Genomic DNA, 13,905 nt, shown 5'->3' with positions numbered 1-13,905 from the left:
TGTACACTTTCATTTTCTATGCATAAACTATAAAATGAGTCTCTTTAAAATGTCCAGCCATGTTGTAAATTTGAACAGTGGAGGATTACACAGATTGCTGTATGATTATCAAACCATTTTCAGTCATTACTGTCAGCCTTGTATTTTACCAACCAGTCTCATCGTGTGAACGACTTACCTCTGGCCTATTAAACCTCATGTGATTGGCCATGATGTGAAACTCCGTGGCTCGGGGACCTCGATAACCTTTGACTCTGTGAGCATTGAAAGGTAGTGGGTACCCCAGCTGGTAGCCCAGTGGGAGGGCAAAGCGAAGGTTGCGCTCCTCTCCAAAGCGGTACAGCATGTTGAGCACTGTGCTGCTCGCGGTCTTGTGGGTCTTGAGGAACATGATGTGAGTGTGGGGCTGACAGGAGCCCAGAGACGGCCCCTGGGCATCAGGGGATGAAAAGATGGAGTGAGCAGCTGGTTGGGTACTGCTGTTGGACGAGTGGGAAGAGAGGAGCAAACTGTAAATAATTATTATTCAGAACATCTCGGGGATTTTACCACAACTCAGATCTGCTGTGAATTCCTGTCTGGATGGTTTCCTTCTAAGCAGATGTTACACAAACACAGACACATGATAGACGAAACGTTCCAAGGCTATACTGAGGTACCACAGGGATTGTATTTCATACAGGCACGAATACTCCAAGAAATCAGCTGCAGTCATTTCTTCCTTATTAATAGCAAACTGAATGAGAAGCATGTGATGGGGTAGCATTTGTCCTGCAGCTGTGGCTTAATAGTTGGGTAATAGTGGGACACCAAGGACTACAGCATTTTACCAGAGGTTTACAACTTTCAGGCCCCTCTTCTGTGGAACCAGCTCAGGTTCAGGAGACAGGCACTATCTCTACTTTTAAGACTAGGCTTACAGATACAGCCACTTTAAAAATGTCCGTCTCATCCCTGACGGGACCGTGGGTGGGCACGTGACAGATTTCTGACCAGTTGGCTGTAATGATACCCCCGCCTGGACGATGCAACCATGGCTGATGACGCCCCAAAAGCAGCATTTAGGAAAACCGGTGGTGATATCTTGTGTATCCACCAGGGGGCGCAGTGTGGAGGCTCGTTATACCATGTATATGTGAAACTTGAAAAATTAGAATAAGGTGCAAAAAGATGGGCTTACCCTACTGCTTATTTCAGTAATTCTACTTAAAAGGTGAAACTAATATATGATACAGACTCAATACATGCAAAGTGAGATATTTCAAACCTTTATTTGTTCTAATTTTGATGATCATGGCTTACAGCTTATGAAAACCCCAAATTCAAAGGCTCAGAAAATTAGAATATTACATGAAATCAATAAAACAAGCATTTTAAATAGAGAAATGTCAGACCTCTGGATAGTATAATCACACATATGTACTCAGTACTTGTCTTGGGCCCCTTTTGCATGAATTACTGCCTCAGTGCGGCGTGGCATGGATGCTATCAGCCTGTGGCACTGCTGACGTGTCATGGAAGACCATGGAAGACCTTCAATAGCGACTCAGCGCTGCTGAATCTGTGATTTTATTTATTTTCTGCTGTGTTTTACTTGCATCAATTTGAAAGAGTGTAAACACAAAACATTATATTTTATATGCTGGAATATGCAGAACATAGGTTTAAATGTTAGACACATTTCTTTCAGTCAAACACCGTTGCATATAATTTAATTTGTCCTTGATGCAATGTGCATAAACTTAAAAGATTAAAACTAATAAAACAGATTTTCCATTTGATTCAGTTTTATATGATGGATTATGCAGAAAAAATAGAATTGGGTTGAAAGGTCTGTTGCTTTATTACCTATTCAGGTTGTTTATCATGTTTTTAAAAAGTAACTAAGTAACTAATTACTTTTGAAAATAAGTCATCAGTAAAGTAACGGGATTACTTTCTTGGAGACGTAATCAGTAACTAATTACTATTTTCAAGTAACTTGACGGACTCTGCTCTCCATTCTTCCTCCAGACTCTGGCACCTCAGTTTCCAAATGAGATGCAAAATTTGCTCCATCAGAAACTGGACTTTGTGCCACTGACTCACAAACCAGTTCTTCTATTCTTTAGCCAGGTGAGACGCTTCTGTTTGTTGTTCAGGAGCGGCTTGACACGAGGAATACGACATTTGAAGCTCATGTCCAGGATCCGTCTGTGTGTTGCACTAACTCCAGCCTCAGTCACCTTTTCCTAACAGTCCTCTCCAGGCTGAGGTCATCTCTGCTGCTTGTGCACCTTTTTCTTCCACAGAACTTTCTATTAATGTGCTTTGATACAGCACTTTGAGAACATCCAACCTCTTTTGCAATTACCTTTTGAGGCGTTCCCTCATTATGGAGGCTGTCAATGATGGTTTTCTGTCTTCCCCATGAACCAGACTGAGAGACCATTTAAAGGCTCAGGAACCTTTTGCAGGTGTTTTGGATTAATTAGCTGATTAGAGCGTGACACTTTGAGCGTACAATATTGAACCTTTTCACAATAATCTAATTTTCTGAGCTTTTGAATTTGGGGTTTTCATAAGCTGTAAGCCATAATCATCAAAATTATAACAAATAAAGGCTTGAAATATCTCGCTTTGCATGTAATGAGTCTGTATCATATAGTAGTTTCACCTGTATTTATACCTTTTAAATTTGTTCAGGGATTCAATAATTATGACATAAGTTCAGACTTTCAATAAAGAACTGATATAGATACTTGCTTGCAGTAAATTAAAATACAGGTTCTTCACACAGAAATCTAAAGAATAAGTTGCAAACAGAAAAAATAATAAGTTGCAAACTTACAGACAAAGGTTGGGAGTTTGCAACCCTATTGGGGTTAGGTTGCTTAATATTTCTGCTAAGTACTCTTTAAAATACCAGAATAGGGAGGATGGAGATAACCGTAGTGCGACGTCGAGGATCGGTTTAAGTTTAAGTTTATTAGATTGATCAGTGTTGCTGAACTATGAAATATTTTTTCCGAGAAAGGCGTAAAGCATTCCCGTTAAGCTTAACAACCGTATATTTTTTATATAACAGAATAGCTTTAGTGTTTTGTTTTTAAAACTTGAGTATGAACTGTATACAAAATGCAGCAAGATATTAAGCATCAAAAACTGAAGGATGGAGCAGGTTTTTATTCATTAAAAACACACTATATCAGTTTTATTCATTAAAACACACTATCATATCGGTATCAGCAGATATCCAAATTTATGATATCGTATCAGACATACAAAAGTGGTATCGTGCCATCTCTAGTTATTATATTAGACTGAAATGGATGAACATAAAACTGTTTACTGGAAATAGTTTTGGTGATCTGCAGTACATAATGTCTGTTTTATCCATTTATTTTACATTTTTAAAACTTTAACGCCATTACACACCGAGCGTGTCGCCTAAAAACATCTGATCTGAACTTGTTGCGTAAGGTACATACACATTTTTGTTGACATAAAGCCATGACGAGCCATGACGAGCTGGTCCTGACGCTTCTAAACAAGAACAAAAACTGAGATTCTGGGTTCATCACAGGAAAGCAGCAGCAGGGACAATTTCCTGGTTAGATCCAGGAGCTGAAGCTCTATCACAGCTGCTTCATACATATTTCAGGATGTCAGTGGGGCAGTTTTAGCTCTTTCTGGTGAAGCTGTGACCACATCTGAGGAAATCACTTTAGAGAGCCTGCTGACCCAAAGCAGCATCTAGCTGTGTGTCTGACGTAAAATACTGTTATTTTACTATTACTGTATTATAGTATATATATTACAATATGCAGTACTGTTGTGCATGTATTTGCCTATGTAGAGCTTACAGAGAGGGGGTTTTCAACCACTGCAAACATATTGCCATGCTGTAGTCCTCCACAATACCAACTGAATGTTGCTCGACATTGATGATGCTGTATGTCAGATAATGCTAACTGGTTGACAAGTCAACAGGGACGGGCGCGATAATAGTTGACCAGGAATGAGAGAAGTACAAAAAAATTACATACTAGTTTATGCTGAGTTAGTATGAAACGTACAGAGAGTGGTTTCAGTGGAAACTCTGTTTCACTTTAGGTCTGTACAACTTCACTTTTCTTCACAGACGGCAGACGGACCAAAAGAAGAACATGCAATAACACGCAATGGTTGTACCAGCTCTACCGCATACTTGTGACACTGTTACCATGTGACCAAAACCCACTCTGCAGGAACACAGGCAGCTCACAGTTGTCCATGAACTGCCAACATAATTTCCTCATAATAGAGAGAAATGAAACTAAAACTGAAGCAAAAATATAAAAAAAACAATGCTGTTCAAATAGAAAGAGCAAAACCATACCTCTTGTTGAAGATGATTCCCAGCAGCTGGGTAGCAAAAGCAATGGCCACAAAGAATAGCAGCGCTTTCCACATCCAAACTGGACCCAGCCGACCACAAACCAGCCATCGCAACATCCTGTGAGGAGGAGAGAAGGATGGATGAATGGAATGATGCACATAGTTGTGAGGGCAAAGCAGTCAGACGGGGAAGAAGGGGAAAAGTGTGTGGATGGATGGATGGATGGATGGAAACCAGTTGTCCAGTTCATTCTTATAACAGAAGATGAAAAACTCAATATTTACGTTTAACACAAATTTATTAGCAAATCAGTTAAAGGTTCAAAATAATTTTACATGGGACCATGGACTTCTCCTTGGCTAGTGGACAAGGAAAGGATGCCACTCGCAATTGAACAGAGTTTTTTATAATATGGTGCAAACAAGGCATGAATGTGATTGGTTTGAAAAAGTTGGGGAGGGGCCACAGTTTAAACTTGGCCTCCCTAGTGGTCTTTGGTCCGGTGTCTGGCTCATGTTTCCCCTTACACTTTGTACAGGGGGCTTGTCCCTGTAATGAGAAGAAAGACGACTCCTCTCTACTTTACCATGGCAACCGCCTCCCTTCTCGAGTCAGCCCACTGGAGAGAGAAAGAACTCTTGACACTTTGAAATTTTTGTGCCTTGCTCCACCATCTCCAATGAATTCATTCCCCAAAAATCCTATGGGGGGACGGGGGGCTCCTCCTTCTTTATGCTGTGTGTTAGTACCAGTCTGCCTCTGATACCGTGTCTAGTATTTTTCCTATGGGCTTGTGTTGTATGGTTTGGCATTTTCTTACAACACTCTATTCTATGATATATATTTGTGTAGTAAAACGTGTTAGAACAAATTATGAGGTAATTGTGAAACTTAAAATAATGGGGTGTATATGTATTAAAGATGTATGTACTGATTTCTATGGTGTTTCCATAGCAGGCACTACTAATTATTAAAAGGTTTTGCCCATCTTAAACAGTAAGTGTGACGATACTTTCCATTATCAAGCATTCAAATAAAAACCCAACACCACTAGAAAAGGGATAAAAATATACATCAGTAAAAGGTCATTTTTTTACATATTAGTGCATATGTAGATTGTGTCTGAAATTCATTAGTCATTCACTGGTACTTATATAACAAGTTCTATGTAAAAGACCCTGTAATGAGCTGTAAAATGAAAAAGCACTTTCAGACAGTACCAGTCTGTTTTTCAGTCACATTGATTGCTGTCACACAATCAGACTGGAACAGATCAATATAACAGGATTTGTGATAGATGTGTGTTCATTGGTTTGGAATCAGACACAGGTGTCATCAGAGCGTGAACAACACTGGCATGGTCTTTTTGTGTTTGATAACAAAGGAACACTCACAGAAAGTGGCTGTTATGTCATATAATTGCACATATCATAAACCTAATTTAACCTAATGCATTTTAGTAAGTACAAGTAAGTACAGCTTATTGGTAATAAGCTGCTACATTTTGCCAAAACAACCTTGCAACTCTGTTGAAAGGGAAGCATATTTCCTCACTTTTGGTTTTTATTATACTGATAAAGAGCTGATACACTTATCAAAACCTCCCATGGGTCTTTGAGAGGGGCTCTTTGTAAAGACCATAACATACGACTCACATCAATTCAATTTTATTTATACAGCACCAAATCACAACAACTGTCCCCTCAAGGCGCTTTATATTGTAAGGTAGCCCCTACAATAACAATCATATGACTCCTATGAGCAGAGATGGGCTAACCCTACTCGTTACTTGAAAAAAGTAATCGGATTATCTGATTACTTTTTTCAAATAACGAGTAAGGCATTACTATTGCAAAAACGGTAATTAGATTACCATTAGTCAAAGGAGTTTGCAAAGAAAAGCGTCTGGACTTCTTTAAGTTGCTTGAAGACGTTTCACCTCTCATCCGAGAAGCTTCTTCAGTTCTAAGGTCAAATGGCCGAGAGTCCCAGATTTAAACCCAGTGGGAGTATCCCCCCAAAGAGGGACAAAGGACCCCCTGGTGATCCTCTAATCACATGCGCCAAGGTGTGAAAGCGGGTGTGGTACCTAATCAGCCAGAGTTTCGGGTGAGCTCATTGTGAAACCTGGCCGCACCTTGTCATGTGAATTCCTGAGGTCAGATGGCCCAGGATGTGAGTGGGCGTTAAGGCGTCTGGGGAGGGAACTCAAAACTGGATTATAGATGGCAGACAGTTGGTGTCGTAAACCACCGCCTCTGTTCAAAGATGGTCGTGGTGTATGCTGTACAGTGCAGCGAGGAATGCCCAGACCTCTACATTGGAGAGACCAAACAGCCACTTCACAAGCGCATGGCACAACATAGAAGAGCCACCTCCACAGGACAAGACTCAGCAGTCCATTTGCATCTTAAGGATAAAGGTCACTCTTCGAGGATGCCAATGTTCACATATTGGACAGAGAGGACAGATGGTTTGAAAGAGGAGTGAAAGAGGCCATCTATGTCCACTGTGAGCGACCATCTTTGAACAGAGGCGGTGGTTTACGACACCAACTGTCTGCCATCTATAATCCAGTTTTGAGTTCCCTCCCCAGACGCCTTAACGCCCACTCACATCCTGGGCCATCTGACCTCAGGAATTCACATGACAAGGTGCGGCCAGGTTTCACAATGAGCTCACCCGAAACCCTGGCTGATTAGGTACCACACCGCTTTCACACCTTGGCGCATGTGATTAGAGGATCACCAGGGGTCCTTTGTCCCTCTTTGGGGATACTCCCACTGGGTTTAAATCTGGGACTCTCGCCATTTGACCTTAGAACTGAAGAAGCTTCTCGGATGAGAGGTGAAACGTCTTCAAGCAACTTAAAGAAGTCCAGACGCTTTTCTTTGCAAACTCCTTTGACTACGATGACCTGAATGACTGAGAACCTTCACAGACATAGATTACCGTTACTTTCACATAGGAACGCTGCGTTACTGCGTTACTAAAACCGTGATTTTTTTGCCAGAGTGTCTCATGACAGTGACGTAAGCGAGTGCGACGTTCGTGGCAACAGCTGTCTGCAGATCAACAATGGATAATATATCGAGTGCGGAGAGAGTATGAGCGTGCAGCGTTTAAAGCGTGGAAGTACTGACCTTACTTTGAGTTTGATTCCATAAAAAGTGACGAAAACATTAGCGTCCGCTGTTCACTGCGTGGGAAGAAAACTTCTTTTTACAGCGAAAAAACCCTTAACTTCCGAGCAAGTGCCGAGTGTACTACCACGTAATGGGAAATTCACAGAGAAACTGGTGGATTCTTCCACTGACCGCTGCGGCACACCTGCACCAGGGCAAACATCCGCCTGCTATACAGGTGAAAATAGAGCAACAGGACCGCTGAGTCTTTGATTTTATTTATTTTCTGCTGCATTTCACTTGCATCTATTTGAAAGACTGAGTGTAAACACAAAAAAATATTTTATTTTATGTGCTGGAATGTGCAGAAAATAGGTTTAAATGTTAAACAAATTTCTTCCAGTCAGAGAATGTTGCATATAATTAAATGTTTGCTTGATGCATAAAGTTAAAAGATTAAAACTAATAAAACAAGTTTTAAAAAGAGACGTTTCCATTTGATTACATTTTGTATGATGGATTATACAGAAAAAGTAGAATTGGGCTGAAAGATCTATCGCTTTATTACCTATCCAGGTTGTAAATCGTGTTTTTAAAAAGTAACTAACTAAGTAATTAATTACTTTTATTAATCAGTAATCAGTAAAGTAACGGGATTACTTTTGGGGGAAGTAATCAGTAATTAGTTACTGATTACTTTTTTCAAGTAACTTGAGCAACACTTCCTATGAGCAAGCACTTTGGCAACAGTGGGAAGGAAAAACTCCCTTTTAACAGGAAGAAACCTCCAGCAGAACCAGGCTCATATTCCTATCCAACTAAACAGTGATGCCCTGTTCCCCTTAGCTGGGGGGACAGGAGAAGAAAGAGACCACTCGCACTATTACAGCAATATTGCTTTCAGAGTATAAAGGCGACTTTGCCACGTTAGCTTTGTACTGTTAATAGGTGCATAGAGTTTATGCTTCTATTCAGATTTGGTAAAAACATTTTTAATTACTTTATTTTTTTTTTATTTAACCCTAAATAATTAATTAAAAAAATACTCTACAGCTAAAAATGTCCAATAATTAATTTTAGTCTTATACTGCTGTATATTACCATCACCTTTTTAAACACGCTAATTCCTTTAATGCCCAGTTACATTACTGGCTAATGGGAAGTTTGGGGAAAAACTTCTCCAGTGGACTTGGAGACGTTGATGACTAGAATAATTTTCTGACACTCTCCTAATATGTGATGGTCTAGTTCTCCATGATAATTTGACATTCAAATCATAAACACAGACGGATTCATAGCAATGCAGTCAGGCACGTTATAGTGCGGTATGTCATATGAGTTGGAACAGAGTGAATCACACTTCCTCTTAATAGATTTGTGTATTTCACTGTTCACTTTAATTAGATCTGATCACACTGCCACTCCGTCTGATTATCACTTCAGGAAATATCACAGCTCTGCAGACCATTGTGAGATTAATTATCGGGCAGTAGCGACCACTCTGTTCCATACCACATATTACAAGTCTGAAATTCCCATCTAGAGATGGAGGGAGAGGCTGTATACGTTATATATGGTTCCCGAACTTGGGAACATGTTAAGACTTGGCGTGTGAAGAATCCCTACACCCACACCTTCGCCCAGGTCTCTGCAAAATCGCAGCCTAGCGCCGCCCATTGTACACCACAGTCTCTGCATCCCAATAAACCCTTTACGGTTTTGCTATCAGCATCTTCGTCTGTGCCCACTTGTACCATTCTCACATCTCTTGCTCGCTATTTCAAGTTACCTGGCTCTCCGTCTGAAAAACATAGCTGTGTCCCCAGGCCGGTATCGGTGACGCTGTTATTGTGCAGCTGCAGAGAGCTCGGAGCATCTCGGAGGCTTCAGCTGCAGCAGATCCACTGATCGGGCCGTGGACCCGGATCAGCCCCGCGGAGGGACACGGGCCTGAATGCGTCCCTGTTGGGCTAAAAGCCCGTTTTGTTCCGAGGAGGTAAAACGAAATTTTCTTTCTTCCAGCTGTAAGCCTTCCTGCCTATTGTGCTGGTAATGAGAATACAGTAGAGTCAAGAAAAGAACAGAGGATGTGGCGTACTTCCGGGAAACATCAAAATAAAAGCATTCATGTGTATGGACCGTGAACAAGCCGTGCAGGGTAATGGCATTAGTAGTCGACGAGGGTGCAGGGCACTGGGGCGGAGGGGGGGTCTGGGTCCGTCCATAAAGATCACTGCACCCGTCCGATGAATTATACACAGACTCAGACTACAGGTTTGAATTTGTCATGTCGCCTGTAAAAGTGGCTCAGCGTTGTATGCGGCTGCAACACATTGCAAATGTAATATTTCTTACTGAGCACCTTAGTTTAGATACTGTGGTACATCTCTGTGCGTGTGGTGGGGGGAGCGTTGTCACACAACTTGTGCTTTTATTAAGTGCGTTATTCCGCTTCGGTTTGTTTTATTTACATTAGCTTGGCGAAGGAGGTTCGCCATATCTGACGTCACATGGTGACGCTGTTAGAGAGGCATCCGCAGAAAAAGAAAGATGCGTTCCAAAAGTCCCTCCCATCGCTTTTCTTGACCTCGAGGAAAACGAATCGAAGTCAGGGAAAGGTGGTAGGAGAACTGATAAGGATTTAGGAAAAGTGCCCTGAAAATCCGAAAGACTCTGCGCTTGTCTTCTTAACAGAGTGACACCGGATATCCGCCATATTTAAACTACAAAGTGCAGAAGATGAACTACAAAATGCACGTTTTCCTTCTTTGATTTAATCTCTGCAGGTCATTTGGAGTAAACCTTCATTACAAAGGTTGGAAATTTAAAGAAAAAGGAAAAATTAGGCCAGATTTACAAACGCAAAGCAGCACAGTGTCTTCTTTTAATGCTGAAAAGCTGCTGTTCAGTTTTAAGGAGAGGAGCATCCTGGCCTTATGACATGTATTTGTAAAGAGGAGAATATTTAAATGAGTCACTACAAACTCTGTGCCACACAGTTTATTGCAATTGTTGCAATTTGCACAATATCGAAAGCCCCCAAAATCATGTCTTATGCCTGCTGCTGTTGTTGTGATATAGCTACATTTTTTTCTTTGTTTGTTGCTTAAAGACGAGGAGATAGATGGTGGTGTGGATGTTGCAAAGCTGTGTCAAAACCGTGTCTCAGTAAAACGTTTCACTCAATCCTCAAGCTTTTAGGCGAGCCCCGCATATTGCTCTTCAATAATTCTGGGATTTTCATGAAAAACTACAAAAAATAACTGAACTCAAATTCTTTTTCTCAGCCGTGTGCACACAGCAAGCAAATCAAAGTGAAACGTGTTGGTAGATCATCCCAACACTGCAGCATCACAATAATTTGCCCTGCTTAGTAAACCTGCTTCAAGACTAAATACATCTTATTTTCTTTTATTTACCTGCTGTGATCTAGTGGAACTCCTTTCCTCCTCGGTTACGATTTGTGTGAATGCAGTAAATTCCATCCATGAAAAGTTTCTCAAAAGAAGTAAAAGGTTATGATGTCCCTAAAAGGAGCCATCTCATCTTAAAGAACTCATAGTTCTGTGGCGCCTTTTTAGAGTACTTTGCTCTACGGCTGCTGGCTTACTTGTGGTTCTCAGGTAGACGCAGTAATGGGAGGGAAAGCCTTCCGCCTCCTCCTCTGTGGAAGCCTGTTTCTGCTGGCACTTAACCATACAATCAAATGTGCCTTAAGGCATTGAAGGAATTGAATAAAGGCTGCAACATGCCAAAGAAGATTACTATTAATGTAAACTAATTGTACAGAAACTCAAAAAGACATTTATCAGTAAATATATATCAGAATTTTTATCTTCTATATATCTGCCTTCTTAATAGGAGACCGCGACTCAACCAAAAGTAATTTTTATTCCTGTAGTGTGATGTTCAGAGTGCAGCTGCATTTAACAGGCTGTTGCTAAAACTAAAAATATAGCAGAGGGTTGAAGAAACATTGGGACGAATGTGTAAAATGTATCATCTTGATGCATGCTCTGGTAAGAATATGCCAGAAAGTTGACTCAGTGTTTTCAGTGGGAGAAACGCTTCGTCACAACAGTCCTCAAATGTCTGGGATATAACTCATCATAACTTCTTGGAGGTTTCACTAGGAGAATAAGCACTCTTATAGCTGGTGGCTGCCCACGACTCCTAATCTTAAGGACAGCATAAAGTTATTTTCCCTGTAGGAATCAGTAAAAGCTACCTTAGTCTACAATTTAGGGTTGAATGTTGAAAAAGATCTAATACCTTTTGACACAAAATTCCACTAATTCCACTAATCACTGTCACACTTTCCTGATGTGGTCTGACTGCTGCTTAGCACCAAGAATAGAGACACAATAGAGACACCACAAGATTTGAGAAGTTTAGTGGTACAATAGAGAAAAAAAGTTTCTCTTAACAGAGTTGAAGTACAGTCTGTCTGTTTTCTTTGTGGACAGGCTGCAAGTCCATCCATCCATCCTCATCCGCTTTATCCGAGATCGGGTCGCGGGGGCAGCAGCCTAAGCAGAGAAGCCCAGACCTCCCTCTCCCCAGCCACCTCCTCCAGCTCATCCGGGGGAACACCAAGGCGTTCCCAGGCCAGCCGAGAGATGTAATCTCTCCAGCGCGTCCTGGGTCTGCCCCGGGGCCTCCTCCCGGTGGGACATGCCCGGAACACCTCACCCAGGAGGCGCCCAGGAGGCATCCTTGTCAGATGCCCGAACCACCTCAACTGGCTCCTTTCGATGTGGAGGAGCAGCGGCTCTACTCTGAGCCCCTCCCGGATAGCCGAACCTCTCACCCTATCTCTAAGGGAGAGGCCAGCCACCCTTTGGAGGAAGCTCATTTCTGCCGCTTGTATCCGCGATCTCGTTCTTTCGGTCACTACCCACAGCTCGTGGCCATAGGTGAGGGTGGGGACGTAGATCGACCGGTAAATTGAGAGCTTCGCTTTTACACTCAGCTCTCTCTTCACCACGACGGACCGGTGCAATGTCCGCATCACTGCAGCCGCAGCACCAATCCGTCTGTCGATCTCCGGCTCCCTTCTCCCATCACTCGCGAACAAGACCCCGAGATACTTAAACTCCTCCACTTGGGGCAGGAACTCATCCCGACCGGAGTGGGCACTCCACCCTTTTCCGGCTGAGAACCATGGCCTCAGATTTGGAGGTGCTGATCCTCATTCCCGCTGCTTCACACTCGGCTGCGAACCGTTCCAGTGCGAGCTGGAGGCCTTCACCTGATGAAGCCAATAGAACCACATCTGCAAGTGTACAGTATAATTAAAAAGTTATATTAACAGTCAGTGCCACTTAGCTCCCATCGGTATAATGGGATTTGGCAGGTGAGGGAACCAACAGATGTGGACCGACTGTGATCAGGTGACCTGTGCCTCTGCTGCCTTTGAGGTTACTGTTATGATCCATCACTGCTTTGTGTGTTTAACTCTCCCTCTTAGCCTAGGATGAGTGGGGCAGGTATAAAGAGTCCCTATAATCAGCCAAAGCACCTGTGCCTTGGTATCTTCAGTAGCCACAAAATGTAAGGACCAGCTCCACATCCCAGTCTTCACTAGATTATCTGCCAACTTAGTTCAGTGACAGGCTCAGCCCTGGTTGCTTCTTTGGTAATTCTTCCTTCAACATCTTCTCCCTCCCTCGTCCCCAGTGCTTAGCTGCTGATTGTAGGAGCAACTTCATTCCTTCGTAAAAGACTCACCAGCTTCCTTTAGACTGGTTTGTTGCATTGCAGCTGAGCTGGATACTCACCTCTCCCCTTTACCTGCCTCCTTATATCTAGAAGACGAGCCGGCGATGATCACCGAGCTAACATCGTTAGCTGGATTTAGCTGAAGTTACTTCATTGACTGTTGGGCTGTTAGAAATAGAAGATAATCCAGTGCAGTTCTGAAAGCAATACCAACTAGATTTTGACATCTTAATATAAAATGAGTAACAGTGGGTGGACTTTAGGTAAGGCTGCACTTTGTGCAGTGATCTCGTATAGAAAACTGTTTCTGTATCAGTGATATGTTTTCTTTCTGTCTGCTTTCAGAACCAAACATGATTATTTGCAGCTAGCAGGTTGTTACTGCAGCCTTCAGTAATAGTAATGAATCACACAGCAGTAGTACATCGAAGATACTGGACTGGTACATGACCCAGCTAGCTACCACACTAAAACAAGGTAGCTGCAGTAGGCTAACGTTAGCTTTTAAAAAGAAATGTTTCTTTAGGTTGGAGTCTTTTGACGCTGAGAGCAGCTTGGTTGCTGACAAACAGAGTTTGCATTGCAGGTTTAGATTTGGGCCATCCCTTTCTTCTTTAAATGTGAAGTTGTCGTAATTTCCAAGTAAGAAATGCATTCCTGCCTGTGCACTGCTCGCTCTGTTTGCACTGGCTCTGGGTC

General features: G+C 42.2%; 1 protein-coding gene across 3 annotated transcripts in view; it reads right to left on the bottom strand.

Moving 5' to 3' along the window:
* gal3st4 (galactose-3-O-sulfotransferase 4) overlaps nucleotides 1-13,905 on the bottom strand; it is a 44,453-nt gene that overhangs the window by 4,990 nt on the left and 25,558 nt on the right. Inside the window, exons 1-3 of one of the 3 annotated variants that reach the window (XM_031749467.2) lie at nucleotides 9,275-9,552; nucleotides 4,361-4,477; nucleotides 179-479 (exon numbers count right to left, since the gene is read on the bottom strand). In XM_031749467.2, coding sequence (XP_031605327.2) covers nucleotides 179-479; nucleotides 4,361-4,477; nucleotides 9,275-9,297 — 441 coding nt within the window. In that variant the 5' untranslated portion in view covers nucleotides 9,298-9,552. Of the gene's footprint in view, nucleotides 1-178; nucleotides 480-4,360; nucleotides 4,478-9,274; nucleotides 9,553-13,905 lie in introns of those variants that run through there. The other 2 variants (XM_039609181.1, XM_039609182.1) reach the window with 2 other exon arrangements.

Source organism: Oreochromis aureus, linkage group 3 (assembly GCF_013358895.1).
Source record: "Oreochromis aureus strain Israel breed Guangdong linkage group 3, ZZ_aureus, whole genome shotgun sequence".
NCBI lineage: Eukaryota > Metazoa > Chordata > Actinopteri > Cichliformes > Cichlidae > Oreochromis > Oreochromis aureus.
This window is presented reverse-complemented; position numbering and strand designations above follow the sequence as displayed.